Source organism: Daphnia carinata, chromosome 1 (assembly GCF_022539665.2).
Source record: "Daphnia carinata strain CSIRO-1 chromosome 1, CSIRO_AGI_Dcar_HiC_V3, whole genome shotgun sequence".
In the NCBI taxonomy this organism is placed as follows: Eukaryota; Metazoa; Arthropoda; class Branchiopoda; order Diplostraca; family Daphniidae; genus Daphnia; species Daphnia carinata.
In genome coordinates, this window is record NC_081331.1 from 5,772,491 (window position 1) to 5,785,273 (window position 12,783).

Genomic DNA, 12,783 nt, shown 5'->3' on the forward strand with positions numbered 1-12,783 from the left:
TGTATTATGGGATTTCGATGTGGATATAGGCAAAAATCTCCTATTCTTGTAGCATAATCACCCACCCCCGTGTTTTTTTGGACAAGTTTGGATGAAAACGTTTCATTTCTTTGTGTGTCTTATTCTTGTCTTTATATATAAAATGGCGTTCATTTTGTATCCCCCCCCCAGCCCCCTAAATTTTTTTTTTTCATTATTCATTTTCATTTTGTGACCATTTGATTTCTAATGTTTCTTCGGTGACATATTTGTATATTTATCCTGTGGAAAGTTTAGGATTCTAAACTTTTATTTCTGTGCTGTAAAATAAAACTTAATCAAATATGATTAGTGCTATTTATTATTAGCCAACCGCTTGTGCCAAACTTTTGCATGCTTTCGTAATGAGAAATGGACCCCACGCTTGAATTCCCGGATTCTCACGCGTGAGTCATTATTGCACAATGCACTTTAATATCGTAGCTGTACGCTAGGTGGCAGCAGCGTTACGCATACATTCACGTTTTTATTATATATACTTCCAGCTGTGCATTAGCTCTCAGGTGGTAGTGCTGCTAGTAACAGCGTTCTCGTGCGTGAGGGAATCAGTGTTTGTTGAGTTCAATGGTCTGAAACGTCTCAAAAGAAACATCATCTTGTAAATTATTGCGTGAAAACCATCGATTTTACCTGACAGCAACGCCATTACAGGTTGGACATATATTTTATTTCCGGTCATGCGATTCGTCGCTCTCGTTGACGCAGTGTTAAAAAAACAAAACAAAAAGTCGGCGCGCCCGAGTCCTTATTTGGATGTGCAGCTGCGGAATCCACTATATATTGGACGGGGAACGTTTGGGCGTTGCTCAGAAAATTCTTTTCTCTCTGTTTTCCCTCCGCCTCCCTTAACGATTTGCTCGACGGTCGAAAGCCTCCAAAGCTATTCACGCCCTTAGTTGTCAGCCCTTATTCCTCTCGCCATGATTCATTGTCTATTCCGAGAGGGTAGGATGTTTATCTTGTACAGTCCTCGAACAAAAAAAAAAAAGAAATACGTTGAACACGGGCAAGAAGTGAAAATTTTCAGGTGAATATTTTCAGACCTTAAGTACTTGAAGGTTCATGCACTGCCGGATGTTAGACCTTTATCAGGAAACCAGATGTATTTCATTTGTGTTTTAACTCCCTCCCCTCGTCTCTTTGGGACTTCCAAATTTGTTGCAGAAGAGTTGGCTGCCGCTTTTATTTTGACTTGAAGTCCCCTAGACCTTTGCTGTGTGTTCTGCTGGTTTAGGGTTACACGCTGGTCGCTCACACCCTCATCTGTTATTTTTCTGTCGCCCTTTAGGTTGACCCTTTTGTCTTTCAGTTTTCTAAGTGTTTCCAGCAAAAAATAGAACATTGAATTTATCTGGCTAACAAATAAGCTGAGGTGTTTTCTTTCAGGTAATCTTGCTAATTCGCTCTAGAAATCATGCCAAGCAGCGCTTATGTGTTTTCAAGCTATTTTTAGGTATGACTTTTCAAGAACTTCCTGTCTGTAGGTTTTTATTTTTACGTCAGCGTTTCCTTAAGTGCGTTTTCGAGTCTTGAAAAAGAAAATGGCGCCTTTGGATCGAAAATATCTACTTTGACAGACTTTGTTAACCCTTTCCTATGGTTTAATTCATGCAGGAATGAGGTTGAGACTTGGCAGTTGGTGCCTACTTCCCCTAGTGGCTGGGCTGGTGCTTGCCCTCAATTATGCTGCTGCACAACAGTTTCGGGGAATAAGTGCAGACCCCAACCCTTGTGTTTCCAAACTCAATTGCAGTGAATGTATTCGTACACCTACCTGTGCCTGGTGTGCCCAGCCTGTAACCAATATAGAATCTCAAAGATTGACGGGGAGCTTATCAACTTTTTCTGCTTATAGGACTTTGGTACTGCTGATGGTGGCAGATTACCAAGATGTAATCAACAAAATAAATACATAGACGGCCCACTCTCTGGTCAGTGCAGACTGGAAGACATCATCAACCCTGATTCAGAATTCAGGGCAATTTTAGATTTGGCATTGTCCAAAGCCAAATCTGGAATTGATTTGGAGGGCACAGAAGGCAGAGATGCTGTCCAAATCAAACCTCAGCGAGTATCACTTAAATTGAGAATCAGTAAGTCACATTGGCAGATCCACAAATGACTGTTATTCATAAATTCTTTCCTTCCATTGCATAAACAGATGAGGCATATGATATGCATATGCAATATGCTCAAGCAGAGGACTACCCTGTAGATTTATACTACCTGATGGATCTGTCGAAATCTATGGAAGACGACAAGGACAAGCTGTCGGAATTAGGCAACCTTCTTGCCGAAAGAATGCAGAGCATTACATCAAATTTCAGACTGGGTTTCGGATCATTTGTTGACAAAGTTGTTATGCCTTACGTCAGCACCGTTCCTGCCAAGTAAGTAGCCGCCCTGCCATTCTCTTTGTATTATTGGTAAATTGAAATTGTTGCACACAAATTAGTTCAGCTAAGAGTGAACTTAGATTTTATGAAACAAATATTCAAAGCTCCTCTCGGGTGGCCATATTCACACTATTAGGTTAGTAGAGCCGTGTGATGGCTGCAAAGCGCCTTATGGTTTCAAGAACCATATGCCTCTGAGTCTGAACTCCACCATGTTTTCAGTAAGTTGGTCACGATTTTTAGATTCCCAGATATTGTTACACTTGACAGATCTGTGATGCAACTATCTATGGTGCACTCTGGGTTCCCTCGTAGTTGTGTGAGGGATAAGAGGGTGTCATGCAAGTCTATTTTTTCTTTTCGTTAGTTCTTAGTTGTTGATGGTTATACCTCTTTCTCCTACCTAATCTCAGTTGTTTTTCCCAATTTCTCTTTCTCTACATTACCCTGTATCCCCACCACACTCCAAATCTATAGTTTATTGGCGCCGTGCGAAGGATGTGCCGCACCTTACGGGTTCATCAATGCGATGCCACTCAGCACAGATACTTTTCGGTTTGAGGCAAGGATCCGGACAGAAATTTCCCCTATAGAAAGCTTATCCTTTCAAGAGAGGAAACAAAAAGCGAACAGTTTATACTACATTTTGCCATTAGTTTTTGAGCGTGCCTATTTTTTTCTTTTTTTTTTTGAACTGACACCTAGATTTAGAAATTCTATAGCCCTTTTTTTAAAAAAATATTATGCTTGCAAGCTTAGCGCCCTAGCTTTTGTTCCAGTGTGCTATTTTGCAGTCTTTTGGATTTTCGCAAATCGACAGGGCGTGTTGACAGTACGGACAGTGGTCATTTTCGATTTGATCCCAATGTTCAAACATCTTTACGCAAAAAAAAAAATTCAACCTTTTGCTGGTTAGCCTACAAGCTTACAAAATTTATTTTAACGCGCGCGACGTTACAACATAGACAACAGCCTACGTACGACCCAACTCCAATGCCAGAAAAACAAACACTAATTCCCGCTATTTTTCTCCTTTTTTTTTTCTTCTTTCCTTTTTTCTCTTTCGCATGCCTAAGCTCTTTTTTTTTAACCCTTTTCTTTCATATGTTTTTGGAATAGCTAGTTTGCTATTTGATTTCTACGCTTTATTAACACTTCTACATGTCTGCTAGTTTCTCTTTCGGTTTGTAGCATTGAATAATATTCGTCGCTGATTCCGGTCCATCTTATAACCGTTTCCCCATTTATCACGCCACAGAGCCAAGTGAGGAAAGCTGCCGTATCTGGTAATTTGGATGCTCCAGAAGGTGGCTTTGATGCCATTATGCAAGCAATTGTTTGCAAGGAACGCATTGGATGGAGAGACCGCGCTCGTCGTCTTTTGGTCTTCTCCACTGACGCAAGTTTCCATTATGCAGGCGATGGCAAAGTATTTTACAACGCATTTCATTGATCGTTTTGATTACATTTTAATGTACTTGTTTCCATCAGCTTGGAGGAATTGTGAAACCTAACGACGGACTTTGTCATTTGAACAATGATGGCGGTTATACTCACTCGACGACGCAAGATTACCCTTCAGTCTCGCAAATCAATCAAAAAGTTAAAGAAAGCTCAGTCAACTTAATTTTCGCCGTCACAAAAGAACAGTACCACATTTACGAGCAGCTGAACAAACATGTTGAGGGAGCTAGCTGTGGTGTCCTTTCTAATGATTCATCCAATGTTGTCGAACTAGTACAAGAGCAGTACAACGTAAGTATTAACTTGTCTCTTTATTATGCTTCTAGCATTTCAACTTTTTGCAAGAGGCAATGTTTTTGCTCATAGAAAGTTAATCTCTTCGAAAATCTTTATCTAGATAAGCTTGAGCTAACAAAAGGTGTTCGAAAGGCATTATTTGCATAAAAAATTTGTGTTGATTTTAGAAAATCACGTCTTCCATCGAGATGAAAGATAACGCCACTGGTGCAGTAAAAGTGACTTATTATTCTTCCTGTTTGGGTAACGGACCAATGGTACAGACCAACAAATGTGACGGTCTGAAAGTTGGTACTGTTGTCAATTTTACCGCTAGAATTGAGGTATGAAACCTGAAAACCTGTCTGATAATTTTGAATTTATTTTAAACATTGTTGGTTATAAAGTTATCGGGCTGTCCAGTTGATCCGAAAGAATGGCGCCAACTATTCCAAATCTATCCTGTTGGTATTAACGAATCGCTAGTTGTTGATCTTCAAATGCTATGCGATTGCGATTGCGAGCGACCCGGCAACTCGGTGAGCTTCTTGCCCTTATCCTTTTTGATCTACTTAAATTACGAACTGTGATTTTGTAGGGATACATCAGTAATGCTGACCAGTGTAATGGTGGTGGAGATTTGAAATGCGGCATCTGCCACTGCGACGACTCTCACTCGGGTCGTTTCTGTGAGTGCGACTCTAACACGGCGGTTCTCGGAGATCACGAAGCTGCTTGTCGTTCTGACAACACGTCTGATATCTTGTGCAACGATAGAGGAACATGTGTATGTGGCGTATGCGAATGCCAGCCGCGCCCTAACCCAACTGAGGTATCTTCTTTTCCAAAAAGCCCATTATACTGTGAATTGAATTCTGTTGCGTTATTTGCAGATTATCACGGGACAGTTTTGCGAATGTGATAACTTTTCGTGCGATTACTACAACGGATTGCCGTGCGCGGGATCGGATCACGGAACGTGCGAGTGTGGCAAATGTGTTTGCAAACCCGGCTGGAAGGGTTCCGATTGCTCTTGCAGAGACAGCATCGACACTTGTATTCCTCCTCGTAGGTTTCATAAACTTATATACCACAATTTGGATTTATTTCCATGAAGATATTCTCGTTCAATACAGGAGGAGGTGAAATTTGTTCTGGCAAAGGCGATTGCGTTTGCGGCGAGTGCCAATGTTTTGAAGAAGATGGCGGTCGTTATTCGGGAAAATACTGCGAGGAGTGCCCTGTAAGTCTTTGATCTACATCAATTCCAAAGCCATAATTAATTTCTCTTTATATTAATGTTATACTAGACTTGCCCGAGTAAATGTCCCGAATATACTCCGTGTATTCAATGTCAAGTTTTTGAATCTGGTAAACTAACCAAAGAAGAATGTGCAAACTGCTCTTTCACACCCGTTGAAGTGGATGTTGTTAAAGGTAACAAATGTTCTTTCGAAGTTTTCTATTCATATGTATGACTCTTAATCTTATCGATTAAATTTCAGAGGAGTTCCCATCAGACAGACAATGTTGGTTTTACGATGATGACGATTGCCGTGTAACTTTTGTTTATGGATATGATGACGAAGGAGAATTTGTCGTTCGAGTTCAGAAAACCAAAGAGTGTCCACCTGTTTTAAATATTCTTGGGATTATTCTTGGTGTCATTGGAGCCGTTGTAGCAATCGGCTTTGCCTTACTGCTACTCTGGAAGCTGTTCACAGTTATTCACGACCGAAGAGAATTTGCCCGTTTTGAAAAGGAACGGCAGATGGCCAAATGGGATACGGTAAAATACGTTTTATTTTTACCTTTATCTAATTATTTTTCAATGACCAATTTATTTTTTTAGGGAGAAAATCCTATTTATAAACAAGCTACATCAACTTTCAAAAATCCAACATATGGTGGCAAACAATAGAACGTGTTTCTCTATTTTCCTCAGAATTTTAACTATATCGAGTGTTTCGTTCGTCTAAACATAACCACATTTCAAGTGGATCTTTTTTTAACTATCATGGACAAAAGTCGTAACTACTGGATTCAATCATTTCCAAAAGCTTTGCATAACAAATGTACGTTGGTTGGGTTTGTAGTTTAATATCTCATGCGTGTTAAGTGCCAAAACTACAAATCATCAAGCATTTTTAATTTTTAAATCACTTAAAAATCTCATCATGGATAGGGCAAGAGTTGTCAAACTCTTTCACGTTACTGTACAATTTCAACTATTATCTGCCGCTAATCTCATGACTTATTCTAGACAAATATGCCTTTAGAACTTGCAAATTGTTCGTACCACGTTTTACTGTAGCAAGCCGTCCCTTTATTTCTGGCACGAAGCCTTACTCTTCACTTACAGCAATTTAACTCAATCCCATCGAACCCAAACAGAAATATTCGCACAAGCCTTGTAATTGGATCGCGAAATACATAAATTGCCATCTCACATTATACAGTTGACACTAAACATTGCAGCGAAACTCCATTGTACCATGTTGCTTATTCTCCTAAGTACGTAGGCGTTCGTTTTTCCCGGAAGGCTTGTAAACCTTCCATGCGATCTCTGGTTGGGATGACTTGGGCATAGCAGGTTTCCTCAAATGCTAATCCAGTTGCAAGGTCCACTTCAGACCCATAATTGATTGCCAATTTAGCCATACGTACAGCAATGGGTCCATTGCGCGAGATTTCTTCTGCCAATTCCAAGGCACGGTGGTAGGCTGCATCTCCGTCTTTGTTCTGGTCAACAACATGATTTACCAAACCAATTTCATGTGCACCTTTTCCATCGATGACACGACCAGTGAATATGAGCTCCTTAGCCAAAGGGACACCGATTAAACGAGGTAATCTCTGACTCCCACCAGCTCCAGGTAATATGGCAAGCTTTGCTTCAACTAATCCCATTTTTGCAGATGAGGCTGCAATTCGCAGGTCACAAGCTAGAGCAATCTCCAATCCACCACCCATTGCAGCTCCATCCAATGCAGCAATTACTGGAGCAGGTAAGGTAGACAATCCAGAAACCATTGCTCTCAGCTTACTTACAAAAGGACCAACATCTGACTGTGCCATTTTTGCTCGTTCTTTAAGATCAGCACCTGCACAGAAAATTCCTTGCACATTGCTGCGAACTATAACAGCTCTCACAGACTTATCATGTTTTAAAAATTCTAATGCTTCTGTAAATAAATGTAAAAAGCGGACACTGATGGCATTTTTGGCCTTTGGCCGATTTAGTGAAATAACTGCAACTCCAGATCTTTCTCCCTCACATCGGTCTAGTTGTACTTCGTCTTTCAATAAGTGACGACTTCCTTGGTCACTAGGAGAAACATGGCACAAACGACATTGGTTATTAAGCGTGAGATAAGAAACATAACCCTTTCCCTTGGAGACGTTAAGCCTTGAAAGCATCGCTGGAAGTAAGTAACTTGCTTGGGTTTAATTGTACGTTAGATTTCGTGAGAAATCCTTTTTCGCTTGTGGTAAACAAGGCTGTTCCAAAGTCCATGTTTACTTTTTAGTCATATGTTTTAAATGTGTAAAATGAGGGAAAAGGCCATCGGATAGTATTGACCAATCATCGAAAAGGTCGGGCTTATTTTATCGGGCTTAATTTTGAGTATGACAGAAATTCAGCCTTATAATTTTAACATAAAATAGGACTCAAATTAAACTATAATGTAAATATTTTTTATTTTCAATTTTACCGGAATCAGCATTCAATTTTGAGTATATCCTGTGATTTTCACCCAATTCCAATGAGTGTACGTTTTTGCAGGTATAAATATGGCAATCCGTTTTACATAAAAAAAAAAAAAAAAAAAATGGCGGAAAAAAAAAAAATCGCACTTTTTTCTCTTTTTTCTACCCGTAGCCATCTATCAGTCGGTTTCGTTATTACAGGCATGTAAGCAATTTGAGTTAATTGTATCCCATTAGCAATTAATTGAGTAGCGTGGCTGGAGAACAACGCGTGGCTGGAGGAACAATTGAAAAATGGATAAGATAATAAAACAAAAAAATGGTAAGTATAAACATTATTATATTGGTTTTCAATTATTAATTATTGTTTATTAGATCAAATTATGAAGCTGCAGGCCCAATTATTGGAACAACACAAAATATTAGATAACAAAGCTAAGGATCGTAGGCCTAACACGTAATGATTCTATTTATTTGCTTTTATTCATTCGTGTTTTGTAGCTCAAATTTTGAGTCTACAAGCTCAGCTAGGGGAAAAGAACAAATTGGAACGGAACAGTTTCCAAACAGTGAAGGAGGTTTTTCAAAACTCATCTCTAACTGAACGTGAGGATGAGTTGGCATTAGGTGAACACAGCCAGGTACCTAAAGTTTTCAAATAAGAATTCAAAATAAGTATAGAATTTTAAAAAACAATTATTTATTGCTTAGTTATTCAGTCCACCACATGACAGTGTGTTAAATTTAAATTCTGTTAGTGCTGCACTAAAAGAATCGTTAGTAATAAGCTCATGCAGTGAAGGAACTGAACAATTGTGGGAACGTATTTGGGCCGAAAATGGGTGTGGTACAGAAACCCAGAAATAGCACAAGTTCAACATGAAACATGGATTAGGTACTTTTCGGTTTTTTGTCTATCGAAAAAGTATTTTTAATGCTATTATTTTGCATTCACAGATTTTAACGGGGGATCAAATCAAGTCTGGAAGTGTTACAGGATGGAAGAGTGAGCCTACAGATGAAAAAACACTGAGTGCATTACCGTAAGGTGTGAGGTAAATTAATAGAGTAATGCAAATTGCCTAATGAGAAGTACCATCTTGTGTTAATGAATCCAGTACAACAGGAATCCTTTATAGTTCTGTCACAGCTAGAAGCCTCAAATAATTCTGCTTCTCTTGCTAAAGAACAACTTATCCTTTATGTTCAGAGTGTTGGGGAAACTGGGTATTTAAATGGCCCTAAAGATGTTTTAATTTTGCTGCTATTGCAGAGATGAACATCATACATGGACTCTTTAGGTATGAAAGGATTTTTCTTCAAATAATTTTGAATTTATGACGAAGAATTTCTCCTCCTTTTTGCCAACCAGGTCTTATCTACCAAAAAAAATTTTATCCAATAGGAAAAGATTTTCATGTACTGGGAAAACAACTATCAACAATGCAACATTCTACAGGTGCTAGTTTATCATTCAAGAGCCTTATACAATGAAGTTAATCTGCAATTTGTATGTCCTTTCCCAAGCTTCCACCAGAAGTTGAATCTATGAGTCATGTAAGTTCCATGATCAACAATTGATGCGTTTAACGGTGTTGTTTTTCTTTTCTCAATATAGGTTAATAGTAACATTGGATCTGAAAAGATTCTTGGTTGGGGCAAGACACTGAATAAATTGTATTGATTGGATGGATGACATGACATTGCTATACTTAATTCGGATTCCCCAGACGGTATTTGATATTTAAAAAATTGAAGTGCATATCTGGGCTCCCTTCTTTTCTGAAGCCCCGTTTCCCCTTGACTCATAATAAGCCCGTAGGGGGTCATGCCCCTACTGTACGGTATATATAAAAACAACATATACCGAGGTTTGGAGGGCTCTGGCCGGAAAGGGGACGTGGGGTGCCGCTTCGTCCGATGATGTGTTCACGGAGGGTGATGTGGCTGCCCACAAATCCGAACTAAAGGTTAATCGCTCCTGTAAAAATGTTCCAAATCTTCAGCTCTTCTTCCGGCTTCTCTTAGCCAATCACCGGGTAATCTCCCCGGTGGGTCAACAAGGCAGTGTCTCCCCCTGCCTGGGTTGACGGCAACTTTTGAAAGGGCTATTGTGCCTTTTTAAAGTTGCAAAAATAATTGTAATGTGCAGAGAATTGTCAATAAAATTTTTTTTATAAAATATTTTTTGCAAAATTCGTTTCTTTCATTGTCTGTGTTAGCTTTGTTCACACATTACATTTATCAATTTTTTTTTTTGGCTTTGCTTTATTTGTTTTTGTCACATATGCTGGTAAGGTGACGGGTATTGGTTTATCGTTTAACTGTAAGCATTCTATTATTATCCAGGGATCGAACCCTGGATGTTCGGCATACCTCGCCGATGCTCTACCAATGAGCCACGAATCATATGATTTTAAGTTGGCTTTTTTTTCTAGTCACTTGTGGACTTGCATTTACACTTAGAATAAAACTGAAATGCAATTCTGCAATATACTTTTGTACAATATTCTACTTCATTTTTACACATCTACTGAGGTTTGAACCCAGGGTAACAGGTATCGCAGATAAAAGCTCTACCACAGAGCTAAGAACCTTATGGAACCAATAGAAAGATAAACATATAGTTGTGAAAGACTGCATAAACATCCTAGACGATAACATATGATATGCGATAATAAAAAATTTAAATATATCTCGTGGCTCAATGTTAGAGCATCGGCGTTGCACGCTGAATGTCTGGTGATCGGTTCCCATACGAGTAAAACAAAATACAAAATTACTTCATAAAATATCCAGATTGTTCCTTGAATCTAAGTTGAACAATTCAAAGAGTGTAATAAATAATACTTACAGATAAACGATAAACCAATGGAAACAATGCTTACCATCAAAGGTGACAAAAACAATAAAGGTGACAAAAACAATAAAGGTGAATTAAGCAAGCTAAATATAAAAAGTGTAACGTGTGAACACAGCTAATACAGACAATGAAAGAAACAAATTTGCAAAAAATATTTTATAAAAAAAATTTTATTGACAATTCTCTGCACATTACAATTATTTTTGCAACTTTAAAAAGGCACAATAGCCCTTTCAAAAGTTGCCGTCAACCCAGGCAGGGGGAGACACTGCCTTGTTGACCCACCGGGGAGATTACCCGGTGATTGGCTAAGAGAAGCCGGAAGAAGAGCTGAAGATTTGGAACATTTTTACAGGAGCGATTAACCTTTAGTTCGGATTTGTGGGTAGCCACAGAGCCCTCCGTGAACACATCATCGGACGAAGCGGCACCCCACGTCCCCTTTCCGGCCAGAGCCCTCCAAACCTCGGTATATGTTGTTTTTATATATACCGTACAGTAGGGGCATGACCCCCTACGGGCTTATTACGAGTCAAGGGGAAACGGGGCTACGGAAAGGAAGGGAGCCCAGATATGCACTTCAATTTTTTAAATATAAAATACCGTCTCGGGAATCCGAATGAAGTATAGAAATGTCATGTCATCCATTCAATCATTACAATTTATTCAGTGTCTTGCCCCAACCAAGAATCTTTTCAGATCCAATGTTACTATTAACCTATGCTGAGAAAAGAAAAAAAACACCATTAAGCATCTCAATTGTTGCTCATGTGACTTACATGACTCATAGATTCAACTTATGGCAGAAGCTTGGGAAAGGCCATACAAATTGCAGATGAAAATCATTGTATAAGGCTCTTGAATGATAAAATAGCACCCATAGAATGTTGCATTGTTGATAGTTGTGTTCCCAGTATGCTGAAAATCCTTTCCTATTGGATAAATTTTTTTTTTTTTAGATTAGACATGGTTGGCAAAAAGCAGGAGAAATGCTTTGTCATAAATTCAAAAAATTTTCAAGAAAATTCCTTTCATACCTAAAAAGTCCATGTATGATGTTTATTGCTGCAATGCCAACGAAATGAAACATCTTTAGGGCCATTTAAGTACCCAGCTTCACCAACACTCTGAACGTAAAGGACAAGTTGTTCTTTAGCAAGAGAAGCAAAATTATTTGAGGCTCCTAGCTGTGACAGAACTATAAAGGATTGCTGTTACACAGGATTCATTCACACAAGATGGTACTTCTCATTAGACAATTTGCATACTCTATTACTTTACCTCATACCTTAATGGTAATGCACTTTCAATGTTTTTCAACTGTAGGCTCACTCTTCCCTCCTGTAACACTTCCAGACTTGACTTGATCCCCCACTAAAATTCTGTGAATGCAAAATAATAGCATTAAAAATACTTTTTCGATAGACAAAAAACCGAAAAGTACCTAATTCATGTTTTATGTTGAACTCGTGCTATTTCTGGGTTTCCGTACCACACCCATTTTCAGCCCAAATACGATCCCACAATTGTTCACTTCCTTCGCTGCATGGACTTATTACTAACAATTCTTTTAGTGCAGCACTAACAGAATTTAACTTTAACACACTGTCAGGTGGTAGACTGAATAACTAAACAATAAATAATTGTTTGTTAAAATTCTATACTTATTTTGAATTCTTATTTGAAAAGTTTAGGTACCTGACTGTGTTCGCCTAATGCCAATTCATCCTCATGTTCAGTTAGGGATGAGTTTGGAAAAACCTCCTTCACTGTTTGGAAACTGTTCCGTTCCAATTTGTTTTTTTCCCCTACTGAGCTTGTAGATTCAAAATTTGAGCTACAAAACACAAATGAATAAAAGCAAATAAATAGAATCACTACGTATTAGGCCTTACCATCCTTAGCTTTGCTGTTATCTAATATTTTGTGTTGTTCCAATAATTGCGCCTGCAGCTTCATAATTTGATCTAATAAACAATAATTAATAATTGAAAACCAATATAATAATGTTTATACTTACCATCCTTTTGTTGT

The 12,783-nt window shown here is 38.6% G+C and overlaps 2 protein-coding genes and 1 long non-coding RNA gene across 5 annotated transcripts; 1 reads left to right on the forward strand and 2 right to left on the reverse strand.

Annotated features, from left to right (window-relative positions):
• The first annotated feature begins 524 nt into the window (after window positions 1–524).
• On the forward strand, window positions 525–6,624 carry LOC130691471 (integrin beta-PS-like). Of its 3 annotated transcripts, none has more exons than XM_057514426.2 (15): window positions 525–690; window positions 1,654–1,835; window positions 1,895–2,132; window positions 2,201–2,429; window positions 2,572–2,656; window positions 3,694–3,864; window positions 3,927–4,190; window positions 4,364–4,519; window positions 4,583–4,714; window positions 4,774–5,007; window positions 5,069–5,243; window positions 5,312–5,418; window positions 5,486–5,612; window positions 5,681–5,964; window positions 6,028–6,624. In XM_057514426.2, exons 2-15 carry the CDS (start codon window positions 1,656–1,658, stop codon window positions 6,094–6,096), a joined length of 2,451 nt encoding a protein of 816 aa, XP_057370409.1. In that variant the 5' UTR covers window positions 525–690; window positions 1,654–1,655; the 3' UTR covers window positions 6,097–6,624. The 3 variants fall into 3 exon arrangements, with proteins under 3 accessions (XP_057370409.1, XP_059352765.1, XP_059352768.1); XM_059496782.1 differs by lacking the exon at window positions 2,572–2,656 and adding an exon at window positions 2,913–2,997; XM_059496785.1 differs by lacking the exons at window positions 525–690; window positions 2,572–2,656 and adding exons at window positions 1,289–1,425; window positions 2,913–2,997.
• LOC130691461 (methylglutaconyl-CoA hydratase, mitochondrial-like) lies at window positions 6,575–7,683 on the reverse strand. The gene has a single exon (XM_057514415.2). The coding sequence runs from the start codon at window positions 7,593–7,595 to the stop codon at window positions 6,678–6,680; it is 918 nt and encodes a 305-aa protein (XP_057370398.1). The 5' UTR covers window positions 7,596–7,683; the 3' UTR covers window positions 6,575–6,677.
• A 4,376-nt stretch (window positions 7,684–12,059) lies between these two features.
• Window positions 12,060–12,549, reverse strand: LOC130691481 (uncharacterized). The gene is made up of 3 exons (XR_009001236.2): window positions 12,448–12,549; window positions 12,194–12,377; window positions 12,060–12,131 (listed from the first exon to the last, which is right to left on the reverse strand). It is a non-coding gene; the product is annotated as an uncharacterized LOC130691481 (long non-coding RNA).
• Between the last annotated feature and the right edge of the window lie 234 nt (window positions 12,550–12,783).